The sequence below is a fragment of the Macaca mulatta genome, chromosome 13 (assembly GCF_049350105.2).
Source record: "Macaca mulatta isolate MMU2019108-1 chromosome 13, T2T-MMU8v2.0, whole genome shotgun sequence".
Lineage (NCBI taxonomy): Eukaryota > Metazoa > Chordata > Mammalia > Primates > Cercopithecidae > Macaca > Macaca mulatta.
Window position 1 is genome coordinate 52,106,732 of NC_133418.1, and position 15,285 is coordinate 52,122,016.

The 15,285-nt window shown below is 36.8% G+C and overlaps 1 protein-coding gene across 24 annotated transcripts in view; it reads left to right on the forward strand.

Moving 5' to 3' along the window:
• EXOC6B (exocyst complex component 6B) overlaps positions 1 to 15,285 on the forward strand; it is a 678,312-nt gene that overhangs the window by 187,134 nt on the left and 475,893 nt on the right. Inside the window, exon 7 of one of the 24 annotated variants that reach the window (XM_077959247.1) lies at positions 11,452 to 11,476. The exons of the other annotated variants lie outside the window; for them this stretch is intronic. Within the exon in view, the coding sequence (XP_077815373.1) occupies positions 11,452 to 11,476 (25 nt within the window). The remainder of the gene's footprint in view (positions 1 to 11,451; positions 11,477 to 15,285) is intronic. 24 annotated transcript variants of the gene reach the window in all.

A 15,285-nucleotide genomic window follows, 5' to 3' on the forward strand; every position in this document is an offset into this window, starting at 1 on the left:
AAATCTTAGTATTGTTTTTTCAACTTCTCTGAAGAATGTCACTGATATTTTGATAGAGCTCGTATTAAATCTATAGACTGCTTTGAGTAGTATGGACATTTTAACAATATTGATTCTTCTAATCCATGAATATGGAATATCTTTCCATTTTTTATGTCCTCTTCAATTTCATTCATCAGTGTTTTATAGTGTTCATTTTAGAGATCTTTTACTTCTTTGGTTAATTCCTAGGTATTTTATTTTATTTGTAGCTATTATAAATGAGATTACTTTCTTGATTTCTTTTTCAGATTGTTCAGTTTTGACATATGGAATTGCTACTCATTTTCTGTGTTAATATTGTATCCAGCAACTTTACTGAATTTGTTTATTAGTTCTAATAGGTTGTGTGTGCGTGTGTGTGTGTGTGTGTGTGTGTGTGTGTGGAGTCTTTAGGTTATTCCAAATATAAGATCATATCATCAGCAAACAAGGATAATTTGACTTCTTTCTTTCCAATTTGGATGCCCTTTCTTTCTCTTGTCTGATTGCTCTATCTAGTACTTCAAGTACTATGTTGAATAACAGTGGTGAGAGTGCACATTCCTGTCCTGTTCCAGATCTTAGAGGCAAGGCTTCCAGTTTTTCCCCATTCAGTTTGATACTAGCTATGGTCTGTAGTATTTGACTTTTATTGTGTTAAGATATGTTCCTTCTGTACCTAGCTTTTTGTTATCATGAAGGGATGTTGAATTTTATCAAATGCTTTTTCAGCATTAATTGAAATGATCATATGGTTTTTGTGCTTCATTCTGTAGATATGATGTATCACCTTGATTGATTTGCATATGTTGAACCATCACTGCATCCCCGGGAAAAATACCACTTGGTTATTTTTAATGTGTTGTTGAATTTAGTTTGCTAGTATTTTGTTAATAATTTTTATATCGATGCTCATCTGGGACATTGGGCTATAGTTTTCTTTCTTTGATATCTCTTGTTTTGGTATAAGGGTAGTACTGGCCTTATAGAAAGACTTTGGAAGAATTCCCTCCTCCTCTGTTCCTCAGATTAGTTTGAGTAGGATTGGTGTTACATTTTCTTTAAGTGTATGGTAAATTTCAACAGTGAAGCCATTGTATCCTAGGCTTTTCTTTGCCAGGATGCTTTTTTTTAAAAAATTAACTTTTAAGTTCAGTGGTACATGTGCACATTTGTTGTATATGTAAACTTGTGTTATAAGAGTTTGTTGTACAGATTATTTTGTCACCCAGATATTAAGCCTAGTACCCGTTAGTTATTTTTTATGATCCTCTTCCTCCTCTCACCTTCCGCTCTCTGACAGGTCCTAGTATGTGTTTTTCCCCTCTGTGTGTCCATATGTTCTCATCCTTTAGCTCCTACTTGTAAGTGAGAACATATATTTGGTTTTCTTTTCCTGCATTAGTTTGCTAAGGATAATGGCCTCCAGCTTTATTCATGTTCTTGGGGAGGACATGATCTTGTTCTTTTTCTTGGCTGCATTGTATTCCACGGTGTGCATGTACCACATTTTCTTTATCAGGTCTACCACCGATGGGCATTTAGGTTGATTCCATGTCTTTGCTATTGTGAATAATGCTGCAATTAACATATGTGTGCATGTGTCTTTATGATACAACAATTTGTATTCCTTTGGGTACATACCCAGTAATGGGATTGCATGGTAGCTCAGTAATGGGATTGCACGCCAATTGAGTGGTAGTTCTGTATTTAGGTCTTTGAGGAATTGCCACACTCTCTTCCACAATGGTTAAACTTTTACACTCCCACCAACAGTGTGTAAGTGTTTCTTTTTCTCTGCAACCTTACTAGCATCTGTTATTTTTTAACTTTTTAATTATAGCCATTCTGACTGGTGTGAGATGGTATCTTATGGTTTTGATTTGCATTTCTCTAATGAATGGTGATGTTAAGCTTTATTCATATGATTCTTGACTACATGTATGCCTTCTTTTGAAAAGTGTCTGTTCATATCCTTTGTCCACTTTTTAATGGGGTTATTTTCTTGTAAATTTGTTTTAAGTTCCTTATAGATGCTGCATACGAAATGCATAGTTTGTAAAACTTTTTGCCCATTCTGTAGGTTGTCTGTTCACTTTGTTGATAGTTTCCTTTGCTGTGCAGAAACTCTTTTAGTTTAATGAGATCTCATTTGTCATTTTTTGCTTTTGTTGCAGTTGCTTTTGGCATGTTCATCATGAAATCTTTGCCTACGTCCAGAATGGTCTTTCAGGTTTTTTTTTTTTTAAAGACAGAGTTTTGCTCTGTTGCCCAAGCTGTAGTGCAATGGTACAATCTTGGCTCACTGCAATCTCTGCCTCCTGGGTTCAAGCAATTCTCCTGCCTCAGCCTCCCGAGTAGCTGGAATTACAGGTGCCTGTCACCACATCTGGTTAATTTTTTGTATTTTCAGTAGAGACGGGGTTTCACCATATTGGCCAGGCTGGTCTCAAACTCCTGATCTCAGGTAATTCACCCACCTTGGCCTCCTAAGGTGGTGGATTACAGGTGTGAGCCAACACACTGGCCGTCTTTCAGGGTTTGTATAGTTTTGGATTTTACATTTAAGTCTTTAATCCATCTTGAGTTGATTTTTGTATATTGTGTAAAGAAGGGGTATCCTAACTGGCTAGCCAGTTATCCCAGCAACTTTCATTGAGTAGGGAATCCTTTCTTCATTGTTTGTTTTTGTCAGGTTTGTCGAAAGTCAGATAGTTGTAGGTATGTGGCCTTTTTTCTGGGTTCTCTGTTCTATTCCATTGGTCTATGTGTGTGTTTTTATACTAGTGCCATGCTGTTTTGATTACCTTAGCCCTGTAGTGTAGTTTGAAGTCAGGTAATGTGATGCCTCTGGCTTTGTTCTTTTTGCTTAGAATTGACTTGACTATTGGGGCTCTTTTTTGGTTCCATATGAATGTTAAAATAGGTGTTTTTTTTTTTTTAAGTTCTGTGAAGAGTGTCAATGGTGGTTTAATAAGAATAGCATTGAATGTATAAATTGCTTTGGGCAGTATTGACATTTTAATGGTATTGATTCTTCTATTTATGAGCCTGGAATGCTTTTGTATTTGTTTGTGTCATCACTGATTTAATTGAGAAATGTTTTGTAGTTCTCTTTGTAGAGACCTTTCACCTCCCTGGTGAGCTGTATTCCTAGGTATTTTATTTTTGTGTGTGGCAGTTGTGAATGGGATTGTGTTCCTGATTTGGCTCTGGAGTTGATGGTTGTTCCTGTGTAGGAATGTTAGTGATTTTTGCACATTGATTTTGTATCCTGAGGATTTGCCAAAGTTGTTTATCAGCTTAAGAATCTTTTGGGCTGTGACTATGGGGTTTTCTAGTTACAAGATCATGTCATCTGCAAACAGGACAAGTTTGACTTCCTGTTTTCCTATTTGGATGCTCTTTATTTCTTTCTCTTACCTGATTGCCCTGGCCAGTACTTCCAATACTATATTTAATATAAGTAGTGAGAGAGGGCATTCTTATCTTGTGCCAGTTTTCATGGGAGTGCTTCCAGGTTTTGCCCATTTCATATGATGTTGACTGTGGGTTTGGTTTTTATGATTTTGAGCTGTGTTCCTTCAATACCTAGTTTATTGAGAGTTTTTAACATGAAGCATAGTTGAATTTTATTAAAAACCTTTTTTGCATCTATTGAGATAATCATGTGGTTTGTTTTGTTTTGTTTTTTGAGACAGAGTCTCACTCTGTTGCCCAGGCTGGAGCACAGTGGCACAGTCTTGGCTCACTATAACCTCTTCCTCCTGGGTTCAAGTGATTTTCATGCCTCAGCCTCCTGAGGAGCTGGGATTACAGGTGTGTGCCATTACGCCTGGCTAATTTTTGTATTTTTAGTAGGGGTGGGGTTTTGCCATGTTGATCAGGCTGGTCTTGAACTCCTGACCTCAAGTGATCTGCTCTCCTTGGCCTCCCAAAGTGTTGGGATTACAGGGGTGAGCCACCACACCCAGCCATCATGTGATTTTTGTCTTTAGTTCTGTTTATGTGATGAATCACATTTATTGATTTGCATATGTTGAACCAACCTTGCATCCCAAGGATAAAGCCTACGTGATCATGGTGAATAAGCTTTTTGATGTGCTACTGTATTCAATTTGCCAAGTATTTTGTTGAGGATTTTTGTATCAATGTTCATTAAGGATATTGGCCTGAAGTTTTCTTTTATTGTTGTGTGTCTGCCAGATTTTGGTATCAGGATGATGCTGACCTCATAGAATGACCTCATACTGAGGTCTCCTCAATTTTTTGGAATAGTTTCAGCAGGAATGGTACCAGCTTTTCTTTGTATATCTAGTAGATTTCAGCTGTGAATCCATCTGGTCTTGGGCTTTTTTTGGTTGGTAGACTATTTATTACTGATCCAATTCCAGAGCTCAGTGTTGGTCTGTTTAGGGATTCAATTTCTTCCTTATTCTGTCTTGGGAGACTGTATATGTCCAGGAATTTATCCATTTCTTCTAGATTTTCTAGTTATTTGCATAGAGGTGTTCATAATATTCTCTTATGATTATTTGTGTTTCTGTGGGGTCAATGGTAGTATTCCCCTTGTCATTTGTGATTGTGTTTATTTGAATCTTCTTTCTTTTCTTCTTTATTGGTCTAGCTAGTGGTCTATCTATTTTATTCAGTTTTTAAAAGAACCAGCTCCTGGATTCATTGATCTTTTCAATAGTTTTTTTGTGTCTCAATCTCCTTCAGTTCATCTATCATTTTGGTTGTTTCTTGTCTTCTGCTAGATTTGGGCTTAGTTTGCTCTTGGTTCTCTAGTTCTTTTAGTTGTGATATTAAGTTGTTACATTGAGGTTTTTAAAAACTTTTTGATGTGGTCATTTAGTACTGTAAACTTCCTTGTTAACACTACCTTAGCTGTGTCCCAGAGATTCTGGTATGTTGTATTTTTGTTCTCATTAGTTTTAAAGAGCTTCTTGATGTCTGCCTTAATTTCATTATTCACCCAAATGTTATTCAGAAGCAGGTTATTCAATTTTCTTGTAATTGTATGATTTTGAGCAGATTTCTTAGTCTTGATTTCTAATTTGATTGTGCTGTGGTCTGAGGGATTGTTACGATTTCAGTTCTTTTGCATTTGCTGAGGAGTGTTTTGCTTTCTGTCATGTGACTGATTTTAGAGTATATTCCTTGTGGTGATGAGAAGAATGTATATTCTGTTGTTTGTGGTGATGAGAAGAATGTATATTGAGTGTTTTACTTTCTGTCATGTGACTGATTTTAGAGTATGTTCCTTGTGGTGATGAGAAGAATGTATATTCTGTTGTTTTTGGGTGGAGATTTCTGTAGATACCTGTCAGGTCCATTTGATCCAATGCTGAGTGTAGGTCCTGAATATCTTTGCTAATTTTCTTTTCTTTCTTTCTTTTTTTAAAATTATACTTTAAGTTCTAGGGTACATGTGCACAACGTGCAGGTTTGTTACATAGGTATATATGTGCCATATTGGTTTGCTGTACCCATTAACTCATCATTTACATTAGGTATTTCTCCTAATGCTATCCCTCTCCCTGCCCCTCACCCCATGACAGGCCCCCATGTGTGATGTTCCCTGCCATGTGTCCAGGTGTTCTCATTGTTCAGTTCCCACCTATGAGTGAGAACATGTGGTGTTTGGTTTTCCGTCCTTGTGATAGTTTGCTCAGAAGATGGTTTCCAGCCTCATCCATGTCCCTGCAGAGGACATGAACTCATGCTTTTTTATGACTGCGTAATATTCCATGGTGTATATATGCCACATTTTCTTAATCCAGTCTATCATTGATGGACATTTGGGTTGGTTCCAAGATACTGCTATTGTGAATAGTGCCGCATGAAACGTGTGTGCATGTGTCTTTATAGTAGCATGATTTATAATGCTTTGGGTATATACCCAGTAATGGGATTGCTCAGTCAAATGGTATTTTTAGTTCTAGATCCTTGAGGAATCGCCACATTGTCTTCCACAGTGGTTGAACTAGTTTACACTCCCACCAACAGTGTAAAAGCGTTACTATTTCTTCACATTCTCTCTAGGATTCCTTTTGTTTCCTGACTTTTTAATGATCACAATTCTAACTGGTGTGAGATGGTATTTCATTGTGGTTTTGATTTGCATTTCTCTGATGACCAGTGATGATGAGCATTTCTTCATGTGTCTGCTGGCTGCATAAATGTCTTCTTTTGAGAAGTGTCTGTTCATATCCTTTGCCCACTTTTTGATGGGGTTGTTTGTTTTTTCTTGTACATTTGTTTAAGTTCTTTGTAGATTCTGGATATTAGCCTTTTGTCAGATGAGTAGATTGTAAAAATTTTCTCCCATTCTGTAAGTTGCCTGTTCACTCTGATGGTAGTCTCTTTTGCCATGCAGAAGCTCTTAAATTTGATTAGATCCCATTTGTCAATTTTGGCTTTTATTGCCATTGCTTTTGGTGTTTTAGATATGAAGTCCTTGCCCATGCCTATGTCCTAAATGGTATTTCCTAGGTTGTCTTGTAGGGTTTTTATGGTTTTAGGTCTAACATATAAGTCTTTAATCCATCTTGAATTAATTTTTCTAAAAGGTGTAAGGAAGGGATCCAATTTCAGCTTTCTACATATGGCTAGCCAGTTTTCCCAGCACCATTTATTAAATAGGGAATCCTTTCCCCATTTCTTGTTTTTGTCAGGTTTGTCAAAATTCAGATGGTTGTAGATGTGTGGTATTTCTTCTGAGGGCTCTGTTCTGTTCCATTGGTCTATATCTCTGTTTTGGTACCAGTACCATGATGTTATTCGTTCTAGTAGTTTTTTTTTTTGTAGATTGCTTGGAATAATCTACATAGGTTATCATATCATTTGTAAATAAAGACAGTTTTATTTTTTATTTTCTGATATGTGTGCTTTTTCTTTTCTTTTTTCTGTTTTTTGGCCTTACTGCTGTGGCTAGAACTGTACGTACTATACTGAATAGCAGTGGTTAGAATGCATATCTTCTTGCTTCCTGTGTTAGGGGGAAAATATTCAGCCTTTAACCATTTACTGTGATGTCAACTATGAAGTTTTTGTAGATTTTATCAAGTTGAGGAAATTCATCTCTATTTCTAGTATTCTGAGAGTTTGTATCATGAATGGATGTTGGATTTTGTCAAGAGTTTTTACTGCATCAATTGATTTGATCATATGGTTCTTTTTCTTCCTCTTTCTCTTTCTCTAGCACTGTGGCTGCTGCTGCCGCCACCTCTTCTTCTTCCTTCTTCCTCTCCTTCTCCTCCTCCTCCTCCTTCTTCCTCCTCCTTCTCCTTCTCCTCCATCTTTTTCTTCCTCCTCCTCCTTTTTCTTCCTTCTTCTTCCTCCCTCCTGTTCTCCTCCTCCCCCTCCTTCTTCTATCTTCTTCCTCTCTCCTTCCTTCCCTCCCTCCCTCTATCCCTCCCTCCCTCCTTTCCTTCTTCCCTCCTTTTTTCCTTCCCTTTTTTTCTTCCTCTTCCTCTTTCTTGTCTTCTTTATTTTTAAAAGATATTTAATACATGGTTTCACTGTCACCTAGCTGGAGTGCAATGGCATGATGATAGCTCATTACAGCCTCAAACTCCTGAGGTCAAGCCATCCTCCTGCCTCAGCCTCCTGAGTAGCTGGAACTACAGATGCATGACACTGCACCTGACTAATTTTTTAAAGAAATTTTTTGTTTCTTATAGCCTAAGCCTATGTTGCTTAGGCTCTTCTTGAACTTCTGGCCTCAAGTAATCCTACTCTCTTGGCCTCATTTTTCTTCTTTAGATTTCCTTTCTTCTGTTATATCTTTAGTCTGTTAATATGATGTATCACAATAATTTATTTTTCAAATATTCAAGCAACCTTACATTCCTTGAATAAACCATACTTGGTCATGGTATATAATTCCTTTTGTAAATTGCTGAATTCTGTTTACTTGTATTTTGCTAAGATATTTTTATCTAAATGTATGAAGAATATTGGTCTGTAGTTTTCTATTTTAGTACTGTCTTTGTCTAGTTTTGACATCAGTGCTTCATAAAATGAGTCGGGGAGGTATTCCTTCCTCTTCTGCTTTCTGGAAAACATTGTGTAGAATTGGTGTTAATTCTTCTTAAAATGTTTGGTGGAATTCTCTATTGAAACCATATGCACCTGGAGATTTTTTAAGGGGAGATTTTTCAGTAAATTCAATTTCCTTCCCAGTTACAGGACTATTTAAATTTTCTATTTAATATTGGGGGAAGGTGTGGTACTTTGTAGTTTTTGAGGAATTGGTCTATTTCATGTACTTTGTCAAATTTATATTTGTAGAGTCTTTTCTTTTCTTTTCTTTTCTTTTTTTTTTTGAGATGGAGTCTCCCTCTGTCACCCAGGCTGGAGTGCAGTGGCCGGATCTCAGCTCACTGCAAGCTCCGCCTCCCGGGTTCACGCCATTCTCCTGCCTCAGCCTCCCGAGTAGCTGGGACTACAGGCGCCCGACACCTCGCCCGGCTAGTTTTTTGTATTTTTTAGTAGAGACGGGGTTTCACCGTGTTAACCAGGATGGTCTCGATCTCCCGACCTCGTGATCCGCCCGTCTCGGCCTCCCAAAGTGCTGGGATTACAGGCTTGAGCCACCGCGCCCGGCCTTAGAGTCTTTTCTACCATAGCATTCCCTTATTATTCTTTTCATGTCTGCACAGCCCATGGTGATAGCCATTGTTTCATTTCTGATTTGTATTTTTTCTCTTTTTTTCATTGTCAGTCTTGTTTGAAGTTTGCCAATTTTACTAATATTTTCAAAGAACCACCTTTTTGTTTCATTGATTTTCTCTAACATTTTCTTGTTCTCAATTTAATTGATTTGTGTTTTTATCCTTATGATTTTCTTCCTTCTATGTATTTTAGAGTTACTTTGCTTTTCTCTTTCTAGTTTTTTGAGGTAGAAGCTTAGATTATTGATTTGAGACTTTTCCTTTTTTCTAATATATACGTGTAGTGCTAGAAATTTCCTTCTTGCATTGGCTATATCCTACTAATTTTGGTTTGGTTTATTTTCACTTTCATTCAGTTCAATGTATTTTTAATTTTTTTGAGATGTTTTCTTGACCCATATATTATTTAGAAGTTTTTTTGTTTTTGTTTTTGTTTTTTTTTTTGTTTCCAAGCATGTAGGAGATTCATTATTTTCAGAGATCACACCCTATGATTTCTGTTTGTTTAAATTTGTTGAGATGTGTTTTGTGGCCCATAATATGGTCTATCTTTTTGTATGTTCTGTTGATATTTGTAAAGAATGAGTATTTTTCTGTTGTTATAAGGACAGCACAAATTTGAAACTTCAGCCGTTTGATTAAGGAGATGTGAACCTTTTTTGAAGCTTATTCTATGAATGTCATTTAGATCTTGTTGCTTGATGGTACTGGTGAATTCTTCTATATCTTTGTTGATTTCCTAATTGTTCTAGAGTTGTTCAGTTGTTGAGGTGAGGGTTTTGAAGTCTCCATTTATAAGTGTGGATTTGTCTATTTCTGCTTACCATTCTGTCATATGTCTGTTGACACCATGTAAGGTTTCTTTGTTACTTTCTGTTGGTGTGTAAAATGCAAGCTCCCCACTCTGCCTTTTCTGACACCATCCCTAAGGTGGGGATGGGTTGGAGCACCAAATTATAGCCTGGAGGCATTGCAAGTCTTGGTTTACTACTTGGTTTTTGGTGGGGTAGTGCTGGGGCTGCAGTATTTTAGTTGTACTTAGCAGGAAGAGGAGGAAAAGTGCATCTATTCTGTCTTTCTAGAAATGAGAGTCTGTTTTTTTTTTTTTAATTAGCATTTTTTTACAGCTCTTACAAAATGTAAAAAACATTTTTAGCACTAGGATTGTACAAATACAGGCTATAGATTGGCTTTAAGTCATGGGCTATAGTTTCTCAACGTGAAAGCTGCCTATATCTTACTAGTCTCTCCTTGAGTCTTTCTGCTTGCTCAGTATGCTGCAGCCACTGCCTTTTTCTTTTCTTCGTTCTTTTTTTAAGCTGCCAACGTTTTGTGTGTCTTTGGACCTTCACACATGCTCTTTTCTTACATCTGGATCATTTTTATCTTCATTGTCCTCCTCTCCTATTTATTTTAAAGATTTCAGCTTAAATATGTTTCCAAAGGAAGCTTTCTCGATCCTCGGCAATCTAAGTCAGAGGCCCGCTCTACTTCATAACACTGTTAACTTTTCCTTCATAGTACTTATTGCAATATTTTATGCAAAATTTATTAGTGTGATTACTTGTTTAAAGTATTTTTATTCTCACAAAACTTTAAGTTCTTTAATGGTACAGATCCTGTTTTATTTACCAGCTTATACTGTCTTAGTCACTTCAGCAGTTTGATTAAGGGGAAGTGAACCTTATTTGAGTCAGCCCCATGGTACTGTTCCAGGTGTTTTACCTGTATTTATCTATGTGACTACGTTTGCTAATTTATTTTTATTCTCACAAAACTTTAAGTTCTTTAATGGTACAGATCCTGTTTTATTTACCAGCTTATACTGTCTTAGTCACTTCAGCAGTTTGATTAAGGGGAAGTGAACCTTATTTGAGTCAGCCCCATGGTACTGTTCCAGGTGTTTTACCTGTATTTACCTATGTGACTACGTTTGCTAATTTAATATTTATATAAACCTGTAAGGCAAATATTATTCTTCTCTTTTACAGTTGAATATGCTGAAGCTCTAGGAGCTGAAGTAATTTATTGAAGGTTGGAAAGTTAGAATGGACCAGAGTCTATTTTTTTTTTTTTTTTTTGTGAGACGGAGTCTCGCTCTGTCACCCAGGCTGGAGTGCAGTGGCCGAATCTCAGCTCACTGCAAGCTCCACCTCCCGGGTTTACGCCATTCTCCTGCCTCAGCCTCCCGTGTAGCTGGGACTACAGGCGCCCGCTGCCTCCCCCGGCTAGTTTTTTGTATTTCTTAGTAGAGACGGGGTTTCACCGTGTTAGCCAGGATGGTCTCGATCTCCTGACCTCGCGATCCACCCGTCTCAGCCTCCCAAAGTGCTGGGATTACAGGCTTGAGCCACCGCGCCCGGCCTCTATTTTGTTTTAATTACACCAGGGGTTCTCTCTGAGGCATCAAAATCTTGATGGATATAGAGCATGGGGGAAGTGATATTAAAACAGCAGTAGCAGCAGCAGCAACAACAACAACAACAACGACAGCAACAACAACGACAACATACATTATGTGATCCTGCCTAATTTCTTCCGCAGTTCCTGGGATGGGGTAGGAGGTTGGAGGTCTCCAGGAATGTGCTCCTCTGTTTGGAATCCCTGTGCCTCCACCTGATGGCAGATGGAACATTTTATGTTAAGTTGCTTAATATTTGATCAGAAAGGCAAAATTTGTATTTTTCAAAGAGTCAGAATGAAATACATGCTATAATATAAAGTAGAAAAAAACAAAAATGTTAATGAGTCTACCAAAAAGTGTACAGTGTACAGTTCATTCTAGTTTAAGGAAGTTTGTTCACAAGGTATAGATTAAGAAAACTGGTGTCTGGTGGGTGCAGTGGCTCACGCCTGTAAATCCAACAATTTGGGAGGCTGATGTGGGAGGATCGCTTGAGCCCATGAGGTTGAGACCAGCTTGGGCAACACAGGGAGACTTAAACTCTAGCAAATATTAACAAATTAGCTGGGAATGGTGACACAAACCTGTAGTCCCAGCTACTGGGGAGGCTGAGGTGGGGGGATTGCTTGAGCCCAGGAGGTCGAGGCTGCAGTGAGCCGTGATTGTGCCACTGTACTCCAGCCTGGGAGACTCTGTCTCAAAAAATAAAAAAATAAAAAAAAAATTGAGAGAAGCTAGTGTTTGAGACTTACTTACAAGTGTTTTTCATGTTGTTATCTATCCCATGCAAACATTACTTTCATTGAATTTTTTTATTATCTAGAGAATCATTGTGGTATGTGTCAGTAAATTATTTTTACTAAATGCTGGATGTTATATTATTTCCAGGTTTTAAAAAATATTAAAATACCAAATATATAACCATAATAATTTCCATATTTAAGATCATTTCTTTAGGATAGATTCTGAGAGATGGAGTTGTTGGATTAAAGAATATAGACACATCTAAGGTTCTTCCTACACATTAAAAAAGAGTTTTCCAAACTGATATTTTACATTTACATTTTTACTGATTCTTTCAGAGAGTTTCTTTCATTGTACTCTTGCCAACAGGTATTATTCTTTTCTTCAATCTTTTAAAATTTCATAGGTTTTTAAAATTTTGCATTTCTAATCATAAGTCTAAACATTTTAACACAGGTTTATCCACTAGATCTATTCCTCCTTTGTGAATTGTGTATTCATTTCCCATGTTCACACTTCTATTCTGTTGGGAAGTTGTGCTTAGCTTTTTGTTCTCTTTTTAAATCATCAGTTATATCCACTTTCATGTAGCATCACCTATTCATCTTTTTGATGTTTTTTAATTTTCTATTTGTATATTTATATTTGATACTTTAAAAAATGATTTTTGTGTGTTTTCCTTCTTTATATAACTCTTTAATCCATCTGGAATTTACTTTAATTTGCTTTTCATGTTGGCATCACCATGCATTTGACAATCCTTGTATTCTATTATGAATAGGTAACTGCTACAAAATACATGTGTTTGTGCATTTTCTTTTACAGGTTTGGTGTCAGTTAAGCATTATGATTGGATGGGGTGGGCTGGGCGTGGTGGCTGATGCCTGTAATCTCAGCATTTTGGGAGGCCAAGGCGGGTGGATTGCTTGAGTTTAGGAGTTCGAGAAAGCCTGGACAACATGACGAAACCCCATCTCTACCAAAAATACATAAATTAGCTAGGCATGGTGGCACGTGCCTATAGTCCCAGCTACTTGGAAGGCTGAGGTGGGTGGAGCACTGGAGCCCAGGAAGTCAAGAATTCAGTGAGCAGTGATTGTGCCACTGTACTCCAGCCTGGGTGACAGAGCAAGACTTTGTCTCAAAAAAAAAAAAAAAAATATATATATATATATATACACACACACACCCCCACTACTGTATCACTGCATCCTACATATATATATGTAGGATATGTAGGATAGAGTGATAGAGTAGAGGCATAGAGGTCCTATATATTAACAATGATATGGTATTATGGATAATTTATCTTTGACTCATTTAAATGTTACATTATTTTATAAACAGTGATGTATATATATACATATACATATATACACACACACATATATACACATATGCATATATATATGCACACTTGCATACATCTACAAACACACACATTCCTATACTTTAGAACTATCAGTGAGCATTAACTATGCTCTAATTGCTTGTTCACACATTGTCATTTATTCTCTTTTATAACTATTTTCTTTTTTGTAGGATGTTTTGATTAGTGGTGATAATGCAAAGTCATGATGAATGCACCGTTATGTAGTTTGCTATGTTGGGACATCACTTTGGGATTATTTAGTTTAGTTTGGTGATTTGATATAGTGCCAATGTTTCTCCTTTAGGGTTGACTACCATGTCACTACACGATTACTCATATTGCTACTTCCTCCTGAGATTCGCACTTGGGCATTAGAAATTGTTTTTCCATGGCACAAATACAGTTAATATGCTTTAGGATAGCTATTAATATTTCTACTATTTAATTGTTTAGTTAACTAGCTCAAGAGTTCTTTTATGTTTTATTTTGATCTAGCAGTCCTCCTGTATTTCCTAACTTTTGGCAGAATTATTGTTTTTAAAAATGTAGAAATTTTTTTTTTCCTTTTTGGAATGAAAATATTTATTGTATTATGTAGAAGAGTATATAGAAGTTTGATGATCTCAGAATGAGATTCCAGAGGTCATAGTGGAAGAGATGGGAGAAGAAGTCATGATCATGGGTAGAAATGGTTTTATTAGGACAGGTTTTGCATATTCAGTTAAATCCGGGAATTTAACAGATATGTGAATAAGTGTAGAGAGGATAATACAGGTCTAAGGGGGGTTAGTTACTGTTCATCTCTAGATGTTTATTTCCATGGGCAGTATAGGCCTAATCTTACCAAACCATAATTGTTTTTACAAGAGATATTGACAACTTGGATGTTTGTGTGAATTCTCCTAATTTCTAATTATTGGCAGACCACACATTTGTAATCTCATACTTAGGAGATCCAGAGAGCATGTGGGATGACTGGCTGGAGAGTGATGGATGATTAGAAGATTAGGCTTTAGTCACTGAGGTAAATGGATATGAGATGAGATGATGGAATTAGTCCCCAAAGCCTATGAAATGGTGGGTAACCAAACCTTTTGCTCCAGTCCTGAATGTTTACCTCTGGATTGGTTGGCTCCTTGAGGCTTGACCTATATAATGCTACTCATGGCAAGCTGCCTAAGGCTTGCAATTTGTTGAGTATGAAGGACAAGAAGAAATTATAATAATGTGAGTATTATAATAGAGAAGGTATAATGTATTTCTGAATCTCAGAAGGGGAATATCTAACCCAGGTTTGGGTGATCAAAGGTTTCCTATAAAAAGTGGTGTATTAGCTGAGAGAAAGGAATTTGATGAAGGTCAGAGCTCTGGGGTTGGCATGTTGTGGGTAGAAGACAGAATTTACAAAGTCTGAAGGCAAGAGTGGATGGTGCATTTACAAACTGGAAGATAATTCACTTTTTGTAACTGTTCTTCAACATTGTTTTACACATCATTGCCATCCTAGTCATGTATTTATACAAGGTGAAGAAATAGGAATTGAATAAAAAGACCGATCAACAGACAACTGGTTGACTATAAGGCACAATGATAGATGAGTCTGTGAGAACAGAAGATTGCTGCTATTATGTAGTAGGGTCCTTTGTGCTGAATACTGGCTTTTCCATCATAATCAAAATGTTAAAGAGTATGCTCTATATTTCCATTCATAGCAAATGAATATGATAAATAACAGAATCAAGATTCTGAGGGATCTTTACAGAATTTTGAATCTGGCTTCATCTAATAGAATTAAATTTTATCTTGAGTTATTGTGAAATTTCTATTCTTATATCTTAAATAACTAATTGTAAGTAGAGATTGGGAACAGTTTATGAGCAATACATGTGGGGAGGTGGAGGAGGCACTGCAATGTGGTTATTCAAAAAAGCCAAGGCTGTATGAATAGTACTGCTCTAGTTTCTGGACGAGTGAGGTGATAGTTCTGTTTTTTTCTGTTTAGAATACATCTGGAATGTTATGTTTAGCTTTGTGTGTCACAGTTCAAGGGAATATAAGTGAAG